The sequence below is a fragment of the Carya illinoinensis genome, chromosome 5 (genome assembly GCF_018687715.1).
Source record: "Carya illinoinensis cultivar Pawnee chromosome 5, C.illinoinensisPawnee_v1, whole genome shotgun sequence".
NCBI classification, from domain to species: Eukaryota; Viridiplantae; Streptophyta; class Magnoliopsida; order Fagales; family Juglandaceae; genus Carya; species Carya illinoinensis.
Window position 1 is genome coordinate 13,383,640 of NC_056756.1, and position 22,162 is coordinate 13,405,801.

The window sequence follows — 22,162 nt, forward strand, 5'->3', positions numbered from 1 at the left end:
GTACCATAATCCATATTAATTGGCAGTTGATAAAATTAGAGCAGAAATTCATGCTTTTAATCAATTAAAATCACAACTTTGATTTATTTATTTTTTCATATAAAACCAATGATAAAGTAATGAAAGAATTAATATATATTGGTTCCAAAAGCATTAAAAATGCAATAATTCAACTCAATCATACCTCCCAACTAGCATTTTGCTAATCCTTGAGCAAAATAGTGAAAATTAATTGAGATGAATATTGCATAAAGATCGAAATTCAAACAAAAACAATCAAACACAATTCTGAATTCTCACAAAAGTGACACGTTACTACTCAACCCCCAAGGGTTATACCCACCAAGACTATCTTAACAATCTTTCACATAGAATTAAGACAAATGTCTCAGAACTCAAATGTGTGTGTGGAGCTGGATCGGTTGTGTGTTCCTCATTACTAGCCATGATTTGCCATTAGGGCTGAGCACCGACGAATCGGAGTCGGTATTGGAGTCATCCGACTCCGACTCCGATTTTATCGGAGGCCGAATCCGGCCTCCGACTCCGCCTCCGAAGGTGTTAGACTCCGCTTCGACTCCGCCTCCGACTTGTCGGAGCGGAGTCGGAACGGAGTCGGAGTTGGGCGACGGCGTTGATGGCGTCGGACTTGGTTGGCTGCGATGGCACCGTGCAATGACTGATGACCGAGGTCTGCGATGGCACTGGCGTCGGACTTGGCACCGTGCGATGACTTGGTTTGCCGATTTGGGAAGTTGGGAACTGGGTATGGGGGAGGGAAGAAGGGAAGAAGGGAAGGGGAGGGGAGAATCGATTTCTGAAGAGTGAGAGAGAGAATCGATTCGGCGCAGGGGGAGGGGAGGGAAGAAGGGAAGAAGGCTTCGGTGAAGGCGAGGGGAAGGGAATCGAGGGGGGAGGGTGAAAACCCTAATGGGTTGCACAGAAACAGCACCGTTTGTGGGGGTGGGGGGAAGTGCAAACCCATTAGGGTTGCACAGAAACGGCGCCGTTTGGGGTTATTTTAACCCCAAACGACGCCGCTTGTTGTTGGGGGGGGGGAAGTTTAAACCATTAATAATAAAAACATATTAATAAGTTAGTAAAAATAAATTAATAAGTTAGTAAAACTATATTTAACAAGTTAGTAAAAATATATTTAAGTAAGTAAAAATATATTTAAGTTAGTAAAAATATATACTATTATATATATTATATATTAGTAATACACTAATACTAATACTAATACTATTAGTCTATTAATATATAGTAAATTAGTAATATTTAGTAATTTATATACTATAGTCTAATAACTAGATAGTCATCATAGTCTAGATATAATAACTAGTAACTAATAATATCTAATAACACTAGTTAGACTAGTACTAATAGATAATAACTTAAAGATACTAATTTAATATACATATAACTAATATTAATATTTATTAATTTATTTACTATAGTCTAATAACTAGATAGTCTAGATGTAATAACTAGTAACTAATAATATGTCTATAACACTAGTTACACTAGTTACACTAATACTAATAGATAATAACTTAGAAGATATTAATTTAATATATATTAACTAATAGTATACTATTATATATATATATATTATATATTAGTAATACACTAATACTAATACTATTAGTCTATTAATATATAGTAATATTTATTAACTTATTTACTATAGTCTAATAACTTATAACTAGATAGTCTAGATGTAATAACTAGTAACTAATAATATGTGATAACACTACACTAGTACTAAATTACTAATAGATAATAACTTAAAGATATTAATTTAATATATACAACTAATAGTATACTATTATATATATTAGTAATTTACTATATACTAATAGTCTAATACTATTAGTCTATTAGTATATAGTAAATTAGTAATATTTATTAACTTATTTACTATAAGTTTATAACTAATAACTAGTGCTAATTGCTAGTATATTATTGGATTTAACTAATGATGTTACTATATTTATATTTATATGATTACTATATAGAAAAACACATATATTTTTTATAAAATATGTACACTAGCGGAGCGGAGTCGGATGCGGAGTCGGAGTCGGAGTCGGAATAAGAAGTCGGAGTCGGAGTCGGAGTCGGAGTCGGAGTCGGAGGATCGGAGTCGGATCGGAGCGGAGTCGGATCGGAGTCGGATTTTCGGATTTCTGCTCAGCCCTATTTGCCATAGGATTTTTCAACCTTAAAATTAATCATTACTGATTCTAACTCCCTCAAAGCCCAAGGGTCTAGCAGTTTTCACGCCAGCTCTATTTTTAAAGGTTGGACACTCAACCCCCAAAGTCTTGGGTAACTGTTTCTAGTCCTTTTTACTTAGGAAAGTTCACTAAGTTGCCTTTATTCCTTTTCTCTCTATTTTTTTTTCTTCTTTTTTTTTTCTTTTCAAATCCTTTTTTTCTTTTTCTTTTTTTTCTTTTTTTTTTGGCATGGCTCGGTAGTCCTGCAGTTTACTTCTCCAGTGTTAAATCAATGAATGGTAAATAAGGAACACTACAAGCGTAAGCATGTGCAAAATGTCCTTCAAAATTTACCTTTCGTTCTACAAAAATTTTATCAAGTTTCATCTCAATAAGCATAACATCCCGGTGTTTCAAGCCACATATCAACAAAATATGATGCATCAAAAATCATGCTCTATGTTTAAGCTTGAAAATAAATCTTCACTAATGATCCCGCTCAACTACTCCACTAGGATGCTCAAGTTTCACAAATCTTTTATTTATTTATTTATCCTTTTTTTTTTAAAACTGTGCACACATGTTACCCCCCAACTAGTGAGAGACATAGTCTCCAATGAGTCGAACGAAAGAAAAGAAAGTGCACAGAACTAAGCAAGCAAAACAAACAATCAACATGAAATATAAAATCAAAGCAAAAGAACAAATAAAAACAAAACAAGTAAAGAAAACTGTAAAGAAGGAGAAACAAATCAAAACACTTCCCTGGGGTCTTGCACAAGCAAGATCTCTTCATGTGGATCAAAGACCTTCAGAAATGACTTTAGACGTTGTCCGTTGACAGTGAAGCTATTACCATTCTTCGGATTGACAATGTTTACCGCACCATGAGGATGAACGGTCTTTACAATGTAAGGCCCACTCCGTCGGGATTTCAACTTTCCAGGAAAAATGTGCAAGCGAGAGTTGTAAAGAAGAACTTCCTGGCCAAGTGTGAAATGCTTTGGATGAATTTTCTGATCATGCAGAATTTTCATGCGTTCCTTTGCAATCTGAGCGTTGTCATAAGCATTCCGACGAGTTTCATCCAATTCATTGATCTGCAATTTTCTCAACCCTGAAGTTTCATCAAGTGACATGTTAACATGTTTTATGGCCTAAAGAGCTCGATGCTGAATATCAACAGGTAAATGACAAGCTTTACCATAAACTAATCGATAAGGAGACATCCCTAGATTTGTTTTAAAAGCTGTCCTATAAGCCCACAAAGCATCAAGAAGTTTAACCGACCAATCTTTCCTATTAGGCTTGATGGTTTTCTCTAAAATAATTTTTATCTCTCTGTTTGCCAATTCAGCTTGCCCATTTGTTTGAGGGTGATAAGGGGTACAAACTCTGTGTGTAATACCATATTTCTTCACAAGTGTAGAAAATGGTTTGTTGCAAAAATGAGAACCCCATCACTTATAATAACTTTTGGCATGCCAAAACGAGCAAACAAAGATTGCAAAAATTTCAGGACAACATGATGGTCATTTGTTTTGCAAGCAATGGCCTCCACCCATTTTGAAACATAATCCACAGCTGAAAGAATATATGTGTTTCCAAAAGAAACCGGAAAAGGTCCCATGAAGTCTATTCCCCAACAATCAAAAATTTCTAAAGTCAGAATAGGGGAAAGAGGCATCATGTCTCTTTTGCTAATGGATCCCAATTTTTGACAGGGCTCACAAGCCTTGCAAAAATTATAAGCATCTTTAAACATGGAAGGCCAGTAAAAACCGCTTTGCAAAATTTTTGAAACTGTTTTCTTTGCTGAAAAATGACCACCACATGCAACCCATATGACAAAATCTCAAAACCGAAGAAAACTCATCATCAGGAATACATCTTCGAATCAATTGGTCCGAACAATATTTAAAAAGATATGGATCATCAAAATAAAAATGTCGTACCTCAGAGAGAAACCGACGCTTATCTTGAGTGGACCATTCAGAAGGCATTCGCTCAGTCACCAGATAATTGATTATGTCAACATACCAGGGAGCTCTATCAACCACAAACAGCTGCTCATCTGGGAAACTATCATCAAGAGTAAGACTGACATTTGAAGAAGGAGATGATGACAATCTAGAGAGGTGGTCAGCTACCATGTTTTCAACTCCTTTCTTGTCCTTAATGTTGATGTTGAACTCTTGAAGTAATAGAATCCAGCGAATCAAGCGTGGCTTTGCATCTTTCTTAGCCAACAAATACTTAAGAGCAGAGTGGTCAGTGAAAATAGTAACAGGAGAACCAAGAATATAAGTCCGAAATTTATCAAGTGCAAAAACCACTGCAAGCAATTCTTTTTCAGTAGTGGTATAATTTTTCTGGGCATCATTCAAGGTCCTACTAGCATAATAAATCACAAATGGCCTATTATCCACCCGCTGCCCCAAAACAGCTCCTAAGGCATAGTCACTAGCATCTGTCATAATCTCAAAGGGAAGATCCCACTGCGGAGGTTGCACAATAGGTGCAGTGGTAAGCGATTTCTTAAGGGTATCAAAAGATTTTTGGCACTCATCAGTCCAAACAAATTCAATATCATTTTGTAAAAGAGTGCACAAAGGTTTTGCAATAGAACTAAACCCTTGAATAAACCGCCTATAAAAGTCAGCATGACCAAGAAAAGAACGAATATCCCTAACTGTCCTAGGAATAGGAAGTTTAGATATTAATTCAATTTTTGCCTTGTCAACCTTTATACCCTTAGAAGAAACAATATGTCCCAATACAATGCCCTGAGTGACCATAAATTGGCATTTCTCCCAATTAAGTAAAAGATTTTTTTCCTCACATCTCTGGAGAATACGTGCCAAATTATGCAAACAACTCTCAAAGGATTTTCCAAAAACAGAGAAATCATCCATGAATATTTCACAAATGTCATCAATCATATCAGAAAAAATACTCATCATGCATCTCTGAAAAGTAGCTGGAGCATTACACAAACCAAAAGGCATTCTAGTAAAAGCAAAAGTGCCAAAAGGACAGGTGAAAGTGGTTTTCTCCTGATCCTCAGGTGCTACAACAATTTGATAATAACCAGAATAGCCATCCAAGAAACAATAATATGCATTACCAGCTACTCTTTCCAAAATTTGATCCAAGAATGGTAAAGGAAAATGATCATTCCTACTGGCTGAGTTAAGTTTTCTATAGTCAATGCACATTCTCCAGCTAGTAACCATTCTAGTTGGAATCAACTCATTTTTATCATTTTTTATGACAGTCAAACCAGATTTCTTTGGTACCACTTGAGTTGGACTTACCCACTTATTGTCTGAGATGGGATAAATGATACCCACTGCGAGTAGCTTAAGCACCTCCCCTTTCACAACTTCCTTCATGGTAGGATTGAGCCTACGTTGAGCATCACGAACCGGTCTAGCATCGTCTTCAAGATGGATTCTGTGAGTACATACAGCGGCATCAATGCCTTTGATGTCAGCTATTGTCCAACCAATTGCACCTCGATGCTTCCTTAATACTTCAATCAACTGGGTTTCATCCTTCTGATTTAGCTTTGAGGAAATCACCACCGGAAAAGTGTCTTCTTCAGGACCAAGGAACACATACTTTAAATCTTGAGGAAGTGGTTTCAGTTCCAACTAGGGAACTTCTTCCTCTGAAGATTTAAGCATGTCTGGTGGTGGTAGAGCTTCAAATTGGGGTTTCCATCTTGCTCCCGCAAATTGTACTTCAAGTGGTAAAGATGAATCTGCAAAACAATCAAAAAAATCAAAGTCATCTTCATTGATATGATCAATTTTCTCATCAAGTAAAAATTCAGGTGTCTGAAAAATATAATCATCATCAGAGAATGGAGAAGTTGAGCAAATAAAATCTGTTGGTGTCAAACTCTCCACAGCATTCAGATCGCTTGTGTCATCAAAATGTGCTGGCATCTTGCAAGCGTTGAAAACGTTCAACTCAAGTGCCATGTTCCCAAAGGTAAGCTTCAAAACTCCACTTCTGCAATTGATCAATGCATTTGATGTAGCTAGAAATGGTCTTCCTAGGATGACAGGAGCTTGATAAATAGTGGAGACCGGTTGCTGCATGTCAAGAACCACAAAATCCATTGGGTAGTAGAATTTGTCCACCTGGACCAACACGTCCTCTACAATGCCCCTCGGTACCTTAACGGATCTGTCAGCCAGCTGTAGCATGATGGATGTCTTTTTCAGCTCACCCAATCCCAACTGCTCATATACTGAGAACGGTAGCAAGTTCACACTACTCCCCAAATCAAGTAAAGCTCTCCCAATGCGTGATTCACCAATCATAATGAAAATGTTGGGAGAGCCAGGATCTCCAAACTTCTGAGGAGTCTCGATCAATATCAATGCACTAACTTGCTCCGTTAGGAAAGCTTTCTTCTTCACATTCAGCTTCCTTTCACTGTGCACAAGTCCTTTAAAAATTTTGCATATGAAGGCACTTGTTGTATGGTATCCAAGAGTGGAATATTGATCTTCACTTGCTTGAAAATCTCTTGAATCTCTGTGTGATACTTGTTCTTTTGGCCAGCTGCCAATCTCTGAGGATAGGGAACCACAGGTTGGTATCCCTTACTAGTCTCAACATCTGCACTCACAGGCTCCTTCAGCTCTGGTCTCACTGCCTCTGGTTCTTTCTCAACTTCATCAGTCTCTGTTACATCTTCAGGTATAGGGCCAACTACCTGTGTGTCTATAGGCATCTCTGGTTGGGGAACTTCCTTCCCACTTCTCAAAGTAAGAACTGCCTTTGCTGTCTCAATAATATCCCCTGAAACATTATGCACTTGCTGTTGTTGCTGCCTGTACACTTGAGGATTAGGCTGAGGTTGTGCTGGAAATTTCCCTTTCTCTAGGGTGCTCAAGGTTGTGCTCATCTTATTAATAGTGCCTCGCAACTCATTTATGGCCTGAGTGTTGTGATTATTTGTGGTGGCCTGAATCTGCATGAATTGCTGAAGTGTATTGGCCATCTGAGCCATACTGTCATCTAGAGTCTTCTTTGCAGATGATGAAGGCTGAGAACTCTGTGCAGCTACATGAGGCTGAAATCCAAGATGAGCTACATAAGGATAGCTCTGAGGATTCTGATATGGTGGATACTGGTGCTGAGGAGCACCCTGATTAAATGGCTGCTGCTGAGGTGGTGGGGACCGACCAGGCTGATCATTTCTCCATGAGAAATTTGGGTGATTCCTCCACCCCGGATTATATGTGTTGGAGAAAGGCTGATTCTGTGCTTTATTAACCCAGTTAGCTGATTGCATCTGCTCAGACCCACCTTCTTGAAATACTGGCATAATCGGGCAGTCTTGGGTCTTATGGTTTGAATCAGCACATATAGAACATGCCTCTACCACCTTCACGACCTTCACTTTTTCCATTTCCATGACCTCTAGTCTTCTAGTCAATGCAGCTATTCGGGCCTGAACATCGGTGTCTTCTTTAAGCTCATATCTACCCCCTCCAGAAATAGCCCTCAGTGGCTGTGCTGCTAATGGAACTCGATCAGTACGAATGTTCCACTGTTGTGCGCTCTCAGCAAGGTAGTCAAAAAATGATAGTGCTTCATCAGGTTCCTTGCTGAAGAACTCCCCATTGCACATTGTCTGAACAAACTGCTTGCATTCTGGAGTAAGACCAGTGTAAAAATAGCTCACCAACCTCCAAGATTCAAAACCATGATGTGGACAGATGTTCATCAAATCCTTAAATTTTTCCCAACTGGCCTGAAAGGTCTCATCAGGTCTCTGACTGAACTGACTAATTTGCTCTTGCAAAAACTGAGTTCTCTGAAAAGGAAAAATTTTTTGTAAGAATTCACGCTGCATATCAGACCAACTAGAAATAGAATTAGGCCTCAAAGAATTAAACCAAATCTTCGCTTTATCCTTTAAAGATAAAGGAAATAAACGAAGTCTAATGAATTCCTCAGTAATAGCCCTAGTGATAAAAGTAGTACAAGCTAACTCAAAATCTCTCAAGTGCTGGTAAGGACTCTCAGAATCCATCCCGTAAAACTGGGGTATCACTGACATCATGCCATACTTAATAGAGAAATTAGATGCATTTTCAGGTAAAACAATGCATGAAGGTGTAGTGGTGCGAGTGGGTTGCAAATAATCCTTAAGAGTGCGTGGTGCAGGTGCAGCCATGTTTTCTGGTTCAATTGCAATTTCCTCACCTGACTCACTAATAGAAAAGATAGAAGAGTTATCTATCTCCAAACTGTGTATACTACTCTCAACACTCGATGTGACTCTATGCAACCTATTTGAACTCTCCCTCACCCATGACATGAAACATCAGTTTAAAGAGCATAATAAAAATAATGAGTTTAAATTTAAGTTAAAATACTTTCCCCGGCAACGGCGCCAAAAACTTGACTCACAACAAAATGAGTACCACTAAAGTTATCCCAAGTGCAGGAGGATGTCGTGTAATAATTAGGAATAAATTCCTAGATCGTCTCCTCAGGGAAAGTTACTTAGAAATCAAACTCGTTGAAAAAGGTGAAAAACTTCACAAAGAGAAAATAAAATGATGGTATGTGCAATGGATGAGAGAGGACACTAGTCTTGGACTAGATTCATATTTTTAGATTTTGATTGTCGGATCGGAATGTAAATGACTAATAGATTAAACTCAGAAATTGATAAAACTAAATTAAGAATTAAACTAAATTAGGAAGTAATTGACAAAACATGCACTGAAATTGAAAAGCCCCAAAATCAATGTTCTAGGGTTCATCATTATGTTCAAATCATAAATTCTCAAATTAAACCACTGTAATTGTAATCACTACTAAAATGAAAGTTTAACGAAACGATAAAAATAAATAACATGAATTGAATGAATAACAAATAAATTTCTCAAACGTCTAAATCAAAATTCTCTAAAATAATTCAGAAACTCAAAACTGAAATGAAATAGCAAGTAGAGAATTGAAAAGATCAAGCCAGTTGAATGGAGATGAAGATTTGAAGCAGTGAAGGAGGCTGAGCTGCAGTGGCAATTGGACCCCTCAAGGAGTTCTTCAATCTGCTGCAGTGTGAGTGAATGATCCAGTAGAAATTGTGTAGCTGCGTGAATGATTGATTGAATGAATCATCCTCTTCGAATCTGAACGAAAATCAAAGGAAAAATGAATTCTAAGTGTTTCTCTACTCAAAAATCGAGTTTTCCAGCCCAAGAGTCGTCCTAAGATGTAAAAAATATATATATATATATATATACTCTGACGGCGGAATGAACCCTGATCTGTAAAAATGCGATATTCGCTCGAGCAGAGTGTCGAGCGAACATCGAGCGTTCGACTCTGCCTAAGTTCGCTCGAGCGGCCTATCGAGCGAACATCGAGCGTTCGACTCTGCCTGAATTTGCTCGAGCGGCCAAATGCCTCCACTCGAGCGATTTCTTTTCCCTCATCTCGCTCGAGCGGCCAGAAGCCGCCGCTCGAGCGAAATGTACCATAATCCATATTAATTGGCAGTTGATAAAATTAGAGTAGAAATTCATGCTTTTAATCAATTAAAATCACAACTTTGATTTATTCATTTTTCCATATAAAACCAATAATAAAGTAATGAAAGAATTAATATATATTAGTTCCAAAAGCATTAAAAATGTAATAATTCAACTCAATCACTGGTAGGGGGACGTAATGAGGGAGGGAATGCAGCTACAGAGCTCGAGCTTGTTTTCCAAAAATCAAATGTTTTCCAAAACTGAGGGAGGGAATGGAACTTGGGGAGAGTTTAGTCATTTCACCCCTGCCACGTGTAGTGTGCACCGGCTGCTCTCAAACAGGGGCTACTCCCAATAATATTTCAAACTGAAAATGCATAATTGGTTGACACTTAGGTTGTGGGGTGTGGGGTTTGGCACAGTAGTTGATGAGAAGATTTATTCATTCCTCAAATCCATCGTTTACATATCATATTACCTTATGCGATGATCCCAATGAAAAAACAGTAGACTATGCAATAAAATACAAAAAATGCCTCTGCTACCAAAAGAATATTACACAAATATCTACAAGAGTGGCTCTACAACCACCATTTTAGACCCAAATTTGGGTGCCAATAAGTGTAAAAAAACTTTTTTTTTTTTTGCCTTTTATATTATATAATTTTAAAATATTCTTAAATATTTTTTAAAATAATTCACAACATTAATAAAAGAATATTTACTTAATTACTAAATAAAATAAAACAAAATAAAAGTGTCTAGGATTATCGGTGAGAATCAATTTACTTCTATACCAAAACTCGACAGTATAGCACAAGCATGTCGCTAGATTTCCCTTGCCCCTAGGCCCTATGTTCTTGATTGTCCTAATTAAACAAGAGTCCCTTTTTTATAATTGAAAGTTCAATAACACTGTAAATACTTCATTTAAAATGATTTTAGAGTTTTAAAATGTTCTGAAGATTTTAAAATATTTGAGTCAATTTAAAAATTATCTGTTAGATTTAAAATAATTTTTTTTATTTAAAAAGATTTTTTTCTAAAAAAATATTACTCATCATTAATCCTACATGACATATCGATATGTGATTTATTATTTTTATCATTGATGTGTAAATATACATATTTATACATCAATATATATGTTTAAATAGAATGAAAAAAATCAAAAATCAAAAATTCGTATATAATGTAGAATATGATAAATATAATTTCTCTTTCTTTTATAATTCATTACACCTACTTTTTCTGGTAATTTTTTTGTTTAGAAAACAAGAAACTATCTAAAATTAAAAATCTTTTTTATTCATGGATCTCTCTCTCTCTCTCTCTCTCTCAAATCTTATCTATTCCATTCAATTAATTTACAAAATTTTATTTTTTTAATACATTTTCATTGTTTCATACAAGACAATCTACCCTATCTTCAAAATATTGCAAAATATTGCAACACAGGTTTCAAAAAATTAATAAATCATTCGTATTGGTAAAGAAATAAATCAATTTGGACAATAGTGTTAAAAGAAAGAAAAAATATAATTACAAGTATAATTGTATATTAATTTGTATTTTAATGTGATGTGATTAGTTAAAAAGTAGATTTTATTGAAAACAGTGTTAATTTAAATTTTAAGTATAAATGAATCAGTATTGGTACACATATTAGTACGCGACTATGCTTATATATAGCAAAACTCTAAAAGAAATTGAACGTTCTCATCGTCATTACCTGCCTAGTTGTCCATACACACAGTCATTAGTTAAAATGATGCAGAAAAGGGTCCCACCTTGATATCCCTCCCACGTGTCAAAGATTATAAGAGTCTCTTCTCACTACAGAATATTCAGTTTGAGTCATGAGTACCATAAGAAAGACGAGCCCGTTACCATAGCTGTCTCAAATATCCAACTGATTTAAAGTCTATTCTATAATCCAAATATCAAACTTTATTATTATAGGTAATTTTAATTTATGTCCTAAATCAAACTTATGGTCTTGAAGTCATAAAATACAAGCTGTACCAACTGAATTACCCCTTGAGTCGTATTTGAATTTTCCTACTTACCTTTTCATTTCTCATTTATTACTAATTACGTGTTACTTTCACGTTACGAAACTTTAAACTGTTTAACTTGTGGCACGGACTTTATAAAGTAAGTTGTCATAGAACTTAAAGCTATAAATTTCCCTTCTTTTTCATCATTTTTCTTAAAAATTAAATCAATTTCTGCACTAGAAATATATATATATATATATCATTGTAAAATAATAAATATATAACTCTATTTCTTAAATATATGAGTAATATTATAGACAAGCCTTAAATGTTATCTTTTATAAAAAAAAAAATAGATCCTATAAAAAAATCATTTTCATTAAAAGATCCATTTTTTATAAAAGAAAACTACACAATATTTAATATTTATAGGTAAAATTTGTATCTATTTTTATTTTAAAAATTAAATGTACTTATCATTCCCACATATTTAATATTATATTTATTTTAATTATTTTTAATAAATATATGGTATATAAATTATAAGTAAGACAATTTAATTAATATAATAAGAATAAAATAAAATAAGATTAAAATATATAATGTGAAATGACGTCATGATGAATAGCTCTTCTAGAAGTAGGAACAGAACTGCTGCCTAGTACCTAACATTGACCCATAAAGTTTTCAAGTACTCATGCTAGCTAGCTGTCGACGTGTATGAACTCAGAACGTCCACTATAACCAGGTCTGCCCGGCCCCCTGCTCTCGATCATCTTCACTCTTCAGTCTTCACCGCTTTAATAATTCTCTGCTTGCTGGGACCCTACTGGCCGCCGGAGAGGGAGGGCATGCACTTCAACTTTTGTTTCATTTCCAGCTCCTTTCTGATGGATCGATCTGCCATGATCCACTTAGAAAACTCAACCACTTTGCCAATTTTTTCTACCACTCATGTGATCTCGCTCTTTTTCATTCTAATTCCCATCATGTTCAGTTTGTGTAAGCTTTTTTACAAGCTAATTCGCTCCTCCATCATTTGGGATTTTGTGATCTTGCTTTACGACTCCTTCTCCAAAGGGTCGTACGAGCATGATCATGATGATATATTGGCAGATAGCAGCAATAGTAGTACTACTGATCCAGAACCAGCGATCGGCGTTTACGAGTGGAAGCCGGCGGCGGGGGGACGTTCTAGTAGGGAAGTAGAAGAAGAATGTACAGTGTGTCTGAGCAAGATTGAGGAAGGAGAAGAGATGAGAGAGCTGAGATGTGAGCATCATTTTCATAGAATTTGCTTAGACAGATGGATTGGATACAAGGGCGTAACCTGTCCCCTTTGTCGTGATTCCCTATTTCTGCGTAAAACTGTCTGCAGTATTGCTGAACTTGGGGTGGAACTGGAATTGCTGCATTTTAAATATTGCTGTTTGAGTTCTTCCGGTCACCGGCGCGAGACATGGTGGCTACGATAGCTAGCTAGCATGCAGCTGAATCATCGGAAAACCATGAATTGATGATCAAGAAGCATGCATGCATGCATGTAAAATATTCCTAAATATTGTCATAGATATATATATATATATATATATTTTACCAATTAAGAATATTTATCCATAATAATATAATAATATAATTCTACCATATCCTTTTTTCTTATTTGTTTCATTAATTTTCGACTTTATCGGAAAATTTTACCAAGCATCACGGCTAGGTGGTGCAGTTTAAATGTAAATCTCGTACATACAAATACATAGATATATGTACGCGCGCGCGCGCGCGCCCACACACATATATATATATATATATATATACAGACATACATATATATGAGTGGTACTATTTTGCCTCCTGTGTAATACCGCTCCGTTTGACTGTTAGCATATTTGGATATTTGGATATTTTGATTTTTTTTTATCTTTCATATTTTTAATATATTTAAATGCTTTTAAAAAACATAAAAAAATATTAAAAATCACTTTTTTAATCATTAAGTAAATCACTTTTTTAATCATTAACTAAAAAAAAAAAAATTGACGAGTAGTCAAATGGAACGGTAACAAATGGGTGGCAAGTAGCCTTTTTATATGTATATATATATATATATATATATTGGGGCGCATGGGAGGTAGACTTGCTTGCTAGTTTTCTTTCTATAGAAATATATATATATATATATATATATGCATATATGTATTTAATTGCACAAAAATATGTAAATACAATTTGAATGTGGATAGAATATTTTCGAATCCATTTATAAATAAGACAATTAATTAGTATTCATTAAATATGTGATAAGTATATATTATTTTAAAAGTCTTAACTTAAAATTGATGATGCTGCATGGCGCAGTACCAAATCATGGTCCTGATCATCTTACGATTATATTATGTATTTAATTAGAGATAATTTGTTCTCCGATTCAGAGGTAGTTTACGCAGTACTCTTGCATGCAGATAATATCGTACGTAGTTCAATATTAAGAATTACTGTGCTTCTTCTTTTATTATTTTTTATTTTATTTTTTTTTCAAAATAATTATTTTTGGCTTATCAAGTACTGCTAATATAATTGCATGAGATTGTTGAATCTATCATGATGATCTGCATCGATCCATGTAAATAGAAAAATTCTATTAATAAATTATAAGCCCATACACCACACACCAACCATTTTTTCAATTTTTTTAATTTTTTTGCTTTTACCAAATGTTTGATATATAATAAATAGCAAATTTGAATTAGTTTAAAAAAAATAAATTCAAAAAAAGTTTAAAAAAAATTTTTAAAAATAAAAAAAGTGAGATTTGTGGTGTGTGAGGCTTATGAGTAGCAAAACTCATGTAAATATATTAGAAAATCTTCTCTGCCCCCATGTGAGTACTGTACGTGCAGTGTTAAACACTAGTTGAATGCCTTCTAAATTCGAAAACATGACTTCTTATTTCGATGGTCTTAGGTGAACACTCTTTCTTACCTGTATTTTTTCGATACTAACTAATAATTAAGGAATTTGTGTCCATTTTTTCATGATATATGCATATATAGATCAAGATAGATCTCGTGATGAATTCTTTGGACAAAATAGAAGAAAAAGAAAGAAAAAAAAAAAAAAGGGTGCACGGTTGTTGTACATCATTATTCCAACCTGATCTTAAAAAGGAAGACTCAATGGAGTCTTGATAAACACATGGTACTATATGTAGCGTGTGTTTTGGGGATGGATGGAACACGACCTAGCTATATATACCATACATAGGAAAAATATATATATTTATATGGTTATGGTCTACGTTCAATTAATATTTTGATGTCTTGTAGGGGTGGGGTGCATGATGATGCCACACATGACCACCATGCAATCCCCCAACCAGCCCACAAGTTGGTATCTTTCCGCCAATTTATCATGACCGCGTGGTAAGCCTTCATCATGTGGATCATGATTCTTGTAGCGTCTATTTCACACACAAGTTAAGGACGATTAAAGTGCTCCCACTTCGTACGTACGTGTAATGGATTGGATAATTAATGATCACAGTAAATGACGTTAGTAGCTAGCTAGGCAGTTGTCATGTAACAATTAATCGTGCAGTCATTATGATGTGTTGGAAAAAATAAGGAGAGTCAATGGGGTAAATTAAGAGGAGATGGGAGGATTGGATATTTTAGGGGAGAGGCCAGACTCTTCCTGTGCTCTATGGAGGGAGGAATTGCAGACGAGGAGTTCCTTTTCAAGTTCTCATCACGACCAACACACTCGTATTTCCTTGACCACACTCATCTATGGCTTAGAATAATGAAGCCCATCGACCTTGGCTCGTACCGGATATGACAACTATTTCTCAACAATAATGGCAACAAAATTTTCAATCCTGTAAGAAATTACATTTTCTCAATCACCACTCAACACTAACGCTAAATCCAAAAATTGCAGAAACTCCAGGAAAATAAAACCTCATACTTTACAAACTCAACCTCTAGCCTTTCATCCCTTGCAACTGAGATTTTTTTTTCCCTTCTTTTCGATCAACCAATGAATGGAACAGCACCCAATAATCCAAGCATACCAAATAAAGTCCTTAGCGATGCAGCACCATCTGAATGGCATCCCTTTCAGACTGCGTCAAATTCTGTAATAGTGAAGGGGAAAAAAAAGGACCACATATTTTAAGTTAGTTATATACAAGAAGACAACAATGGAGGGGAGGGGACTTCACAGTTATAGATGTGTGCCACTGCTCGAGTGACAATTTAAAGCACCTGGCAAAGTTTCTCAAACAGCTGTCTGTCCTGCTGACAAAAATTCACAAAGAAGTCTCCCAGATAGTGAGCCAGATTGATCTGTGAGGTGCAATTGAGTAGTTGAAAATATTTGAAATGCTTAACCTCGATAATATTTGAAAAAGAACAGAAACATTGAATATATAGACCACCTGATTAAGGGGATCCACGACTCTTAGTTGGTCATCTTCATAGTCATCGTCTTGATCCTGTAAATGTTCAAGCAATTTAACCGGAAATACCAGAAAAATATATATAAATCCAAACGAGGAGAAATAAAATTTCACACATATATTGGACAACAGGAAAGTGATCCAGTTCCTTCCAAACCTTGTTAAATATTTTTTCCATTGCTTCAAGATGTCCATATGTTGGTCTACCGGATGATGTAGTACACAGTGAATCAAGCAAATCTTTATCAGTTTCTATATCCTCAGTTTGAACCTCTTCCCAGTCACTATCCTGATACACAATTGGTTCAACCCTTTTAGCTCCAACTAAGAGTTATAATCTGGACCTGAACAACTTAACCCCCCCCCCCCCCCCCCCCCCCCCCCCCCCCCCCCCCCCCCCAAAAAAAAGGACCTGGACCTAGAAATCAGATTATAAAACTCACCGCCTCATCATCATCTGCCAAATCTTGTTCTTGGATTTCAACTAATACATCTGCCAACAGCGCCAACATCTGCATCACCGAGGGAAAAGGGGAAAAGGATTTGCAAGGTTGTTCAATTTGAACACGTCATTTCTAATATAGAAAGGGAAAATGTTGGCAAACAGATGACAGGCTTTCAGCATAGAATGAGAGAATTTTTGTACAATAAACCGTATAACAAACTTCTTTTCCTGATGACATGGAATCTCACCAAGGGTGGGGGGGCTTCAAACCCACCCACATTAGGGAGTAAGCTCCAAATACGCAACCCCACCCACAAGACAATGTATCACATAATCCAGGGGAAGTTCTAGTGTAGAATCAAACCCAAGATATCTGAATTTACAGCTCATCCCAACCCACCCTGATCACCAGCTGCACCCTGACTGGTATATCAAGAGTAATTCTAACGATGTTCAGAAGCAATATGAAAGGAAATAGAAAGTACCACCTTCAATATTTCCCCAGAAGACTTACTCATCTGGCTTAGAAAGGCATACATGTCTTGGACCTTGGGCCAGCAAAAAGATTCTGTACATCCAAAAATCATTTTAAAGAGATGAAATGCAATGTAGAAATACCTTTACAGGAAGTGGCACCACTGTCCACTGATCTGGAGCAAATTTAGCTCTGGAGCGCGTGGTTATTCCAGGAGCAGTCTTTTCCAAGAAATACAAATGAATTTTTAAAAAATGAACAGTGCACATACAAAATGAAAATGCATTTAAAATTATATGCAGACCTTAATTAGATGGTGTTGGACATTGATTTTGGCTAATTCAACATGCCTGGTACTAAGCAACAATGCCAAAGCACTGGTAGTCACTTTAATTTGGTAGGCTCCCTGAATCTCACCTGCACTCAAGTAGAAATTGGTATGGATGATAATTTTAATCGACTTGTATCCTCTAGCGAGCTTTTGGCCAATCATCATTGTGGTTCATAGTGAAATTGACCCATATGAGTAGTGCTTTAGTAAAGGCTATGAAGAGCAACAAATTATCAAAGCTGCCTATAAGACTAGTATATTCATTTAGTTAATTTTTTTAAACTAAGAATTATAAGTTCAACGCAAATAAGGAAATTCTGCAAGTATGCACATTATAAGCATGCGTGTAGAATTTAAGGCACATGACAAATAATATGGAGAGTCTCTGGGTACATCATTGCTGTGAAGTCATGCAGCTGTTTTCCATCTGCCTGTGCATTTGAGACAAATCACCACCAAATTATCATTTAAGATATTTGCATTTGACTGGAGCTTTAAGGCTTTTAACTATCTTCTACTTTCAAATGATTTCAAATATCTCCAGGCATTCACATCCAGGTTTCAATTGGTATGGAAATCTCCCTTCCTGAGGATATGGAGGACGAGGGTATGGAAGTCTCTGCAGGATATCTACAAGCAGTCGACTACAGTGCATCCTTATTTGTTGTGGCATTCAGCATAACATCAAAAACAGTGTTTGGCAGTCCTTTCTGTGGTCTAGCCGTGGAACATGGGCCCAGACCATGTTAGCTCCATTGACCCATTTTTTGTGTTTATGTCTATGTGCTGTATTGATTGTAACTAAATGTTTTGTCAGGCTTTCTACCCCCTTATTTTGTATCTTCCTTTTTTCAGTCTAATGAAGATCTTATTCATTTAAAAAAAAAAAAGGTTTCAATTGCTATAAACTACTACCTGATATTAAAATGAATTAGCCACAAATGTTTCAAAAAATAGATTCTAGCTTTAGTAACATTTGGAAAGGGAAGGGGAGCTAAATGGTTGTACTTCTATCTTGTTCCATCATTCAAGGGCACAAGTTGGGGAAAAGGGATCCTCCTACTAGACTGGTTAGCCTCTTTCATACCATTAAGTTTCACAAAATCCAACTCCATTCCTTATACAGAACAAACAATCACCTTCAAAATTAATTGTAACAACAGCTATCATAATTAACTCAAGAATTGCACACCCCAATTCAAGGAAATAGGATTGAATAATTGGGAAGAAAGGTGGGTAGATTTCAAAACCCACTTTTCTTCATTTTCCCATCGATCAAAACGATATTAATACAAGAAATTGCCACTGCAAGGCTGCACTTTCACAAAGCCCTGCACATGTGACGAAGCCAAATCTTATCTGTATTGACAGGGATTCAACTTCTATTTGATATATCATTAACCCCACATCCCTGTATGTCTGACTAAATATCATAAGAAAAGGGCGGGAGCTTTTCAATGTCTCTCCCCTTTAAAATCCTTAGTTTTTCATATTTTGTACTTCTGGCCTTGTCAAACGTATATGACAAGTGGCCATTGGACTAAGGTTTGCAACGAACCCTAGTGGTAAGGGCCTTAGTCTAGTCTTGGTGGTATGCTCCCTCTAGGTCTTAAGGTTCGAACCCCTTGGGTGCAAACAATTTCTAGGGGCCATTGGACTGGGGAAATTTCCCTTAAATGCACCTAGGGTAATTCAAGGAAAAATTCCTTACTGAGGGACTATGCACCCTGAGATTAGTTGGGACTGTTCCTAGATACCCAGTGCCAATAAAAAAAAATGTATATGTAATATCTTACTAATTATCTCATCCTTTTCATCACCCATGCACAATGAAACACCTATATATAATGTGTGTTTGGGTGTTGAGATACTTTCAACACTTCTCAACATATTCCACTACTATTCATTATTTTTTTGATAAGTTACTATTCATTATTTTATTATTACTTTTTACATATTTTTTTAATACTATTCATTACTTTTTACTACTATTCAATATTTTATTATTACTTTTTACTACTATTCACAACATACCCCAACACTTCTCAACACCCAAACCCAATTAGCAGTAAAACACAAGGCTTTCAAACATGTCAGGTCAGGTCATTCAGGTTTGGGTCATTTTTAGTCTGGCTGAATCCGCATGATCATTTCACGGGTTGACCCAACCCACCCCATTTGACACATTTATTTATTCAGGTCGAACCCGACAGGACCTGTTTGAAAATAAAAACCCAAAAAAAAGGAAAAATGAGAAATATTCACAAATACTTGACCATTCCTACTATATAACAAGCCAAAGGCTATATACAAGAAGAATTTAAGAAAATATTTCAAAGAGCTATAATTTTCAATTTAAAATTCAATATCTAATTAAAAATATATAGCAGGTCAATTGGATCATGAGTTGACCTGACTGACCGGTGACTTGACTAACCTGAATTGACCCTAATAACCGTTTTCTTTTTTGCTAATCGGATCAACTGTTTTTCTAACACTAAGGCATTATGAAACCCTTTCTGAATGACAGATTCATCATCAAAGCCTCATTATATATGTGATTACTCAGTGTTGCTTGAATACGTTGCTGAAAAAGGACCAAGGCATAAGGTGTACTTACCTTGCTGCTTCGTCCATTCTGACATTACATAAGCAAAGGAATTATCATAGCCTTCAGCTGGGATGCTGACCAGCAAAGCAATAAATTGCTCAACATTTGGGGAACTCATATGAACCTGCATTTTAAAGGAAGAAAACATTCCAAACTCAATCCATAGAAAATATGAGGGGGGCGCCTAACTTCTCAACGACCAGTAATCAGGCGACGTTGAGGAAATTTGAAAAGCAACTTCACCAATAAGGTAGAAACCTCAAAATATAAGTGTAACCAAATTTCAGCAACTTAAAAAACCAGTACAGCAAAGAATGGATGTGAATAGCAAGGAATTTCAGTTTTAGAGTTCTCTTATGAAATTTTTTTTTTTTAAACCCCCCCCCGGGGGGCGCGGGGATCTCCAACGGGCTTTGAGCTATACATGCAACTACCAGAGAATAGTATGTGTTATGTGTGAAACAATACAGAAAGAAAATAGTTACAAGGTTCGGTCATTCTAAACAACGTCAGCAGATAAAGCTAAAAAGAAGGTTGCCAAAATAAGCTAGTTAACTCATAATGAAGCTAAAAAGATAAAGGACATTACTAGTCTAGCGAAAATAAGTAACAATGAACTTCTCAATCCCACTATTTGAACAGATTGCATCCGTCTAACAAGAGCAGCAACCAGGTTTCGAATATGCTGTGACATTTCAGATGACAAATGCAGTATAAGCTGCAGAATGTAGGTCCCAACGAAAAGAGAACCAGAGCTTTCCAATTCGGGGTCCAGAAGCCTGCATGCGAATTTCCCAAATATCAGTATCTATAAGAATATTTTAAGTATTTTTTTAAAGGTAATGAGAATATTATAAATATTGATGACCATAAATTATCAGGTATATGAATGCTGAAGTTAGAAATAAAAATATAAAATAAATAAAAAATAAACCACAACAATCATTTTAAAAAGAACACAACCCCAAACTACTCCATCACTTCACCAAGAAAGATATATCATATCCTTTCCTGTTCAGAGATTTCAACTCTCACTCCACAAAGACTAATACTAACTCCTAAATGAGCAATGAAGAACCCCGGTTACTAGAAAGATAAGCATTCAGAAAAAGAGGTGAAGCAATGGGATGGAAAATCTCAATATTTCACTTCGCAAATGATTAAAAAAGAACACATTGAAGGGGAAAACTAGAGGTAATCAATGAGTCTACCTATTAAAAAAACAAGAGGTAATCAATACATTATATTTTCACAACTCAAAATCAAACATGAGCACACCAAAAATAAAAACTAATTTTCTCCGAAATGCTATAAGAATGTGGAAATGGTTTGACAAATAATTGCAAAGATTGAGTCATTTTCAGGCCCCTAACACAAGTGATTATGTATAAATTATCGAATCTGGGATCGTCTTGCCTTTTTAAAATCTTTTTAGATTATCCTGTAATGCTAGAATATTCTAGACACAGATTTTTTGTAATTTTAAGATATTCAATGATACAAATGCGCATATAACTCTTCCAATCAACCAACACATTCTTAAATACACCACCGAACTTTAGATTACTTCATCTATTCCTAATTAAAGTTTCAATTTAAACTTGCTCCCTTTGTCTAAACCAACAATTAAGTCAGAACCACATAGGAAAACTCACATGATTTCATCCCTCACATTTCATCCCCAGAGCACCTTACACTCCACCACAACACACAAAGCAAAAACCAAAATCATATCCCGAAAGTTACATTTACATTGCAACTAAACTAAAACATGAAAGCGTTCAGATGCAGAATAATTAATTATGACCGAAATTATCTAAATTCTCCTAGTCAATTAGAAAAGCTTTTTCTGTTTCTTCAAGGTAGTGCAGCACAATTTTTAAAAATTTCTACAAAGTTAAGCAAGAGGTTATAAGCACTACAGTAGGATTATTATTATTATTATTATTATTATTATTATTATTATTTTTTAAAAGCAAACTGGTAGCTTATTACCTCGAAGCTGCATCGAGTAAACTTCTCATGGTAAATCCAGAATCACCACCCCAAGTGATCATTTCTTGTCTTCCCCCAGATACAAAAGCAGCCAAACATTCAGTTGCATTCTG

General features: G+C 35.7%; 1 protein-coding gene across 13 annotated transcripts in view; it reads right to left on the minus strand.

Annotated features, from left to right (window-relative positions):
* Positions 1-15,500: 15,500 nt before the first annotated feature.
* The window catches only part of LOC122309863 (importin-9), a 37,556-nt gene continuing 30,894 nt past the window's right edge, over positions 15,501-22,162 (minus strand). For 6 of the 13 annotated variants that reach the window (XM_043123585.1, XM_043123584.1, XM_043123583.1 and 3 more), the window contains 10 exons: positions 22,050-22,159; positions 20,644-20,833; positions 20,064-20,178; positions 17,417-17,529; positions 17,256-17,333; positions 16,636-16,704; positions 16,350-16,481; positions 16,172-16,228; positions 15,999-16,079; positions 15,501-15,868 (listed from right to left, as the gene is read on the minus strand). In XM_043123585.1, coding sequence (XP_042979519.1) covers positions 15,818-15,868; positions 15,999-16,079; positions 16,172-16,228; positions 16,350-16,481; positions 16,636-16,704; positions 17,256-17,333; positions 17,417-17,529; positions 20,064-20,178; positions 20,644-20,833; positions 22,050-22,159 — 996 coding nt within the window. In that variant the 3' untranslated portion in view covers positions 15,501-15,817. The other 7 variants (XR_006242539.1, XR_006242542.1, XR_006242541.1 and 4 more) reach the window with 7 other exon arrangements.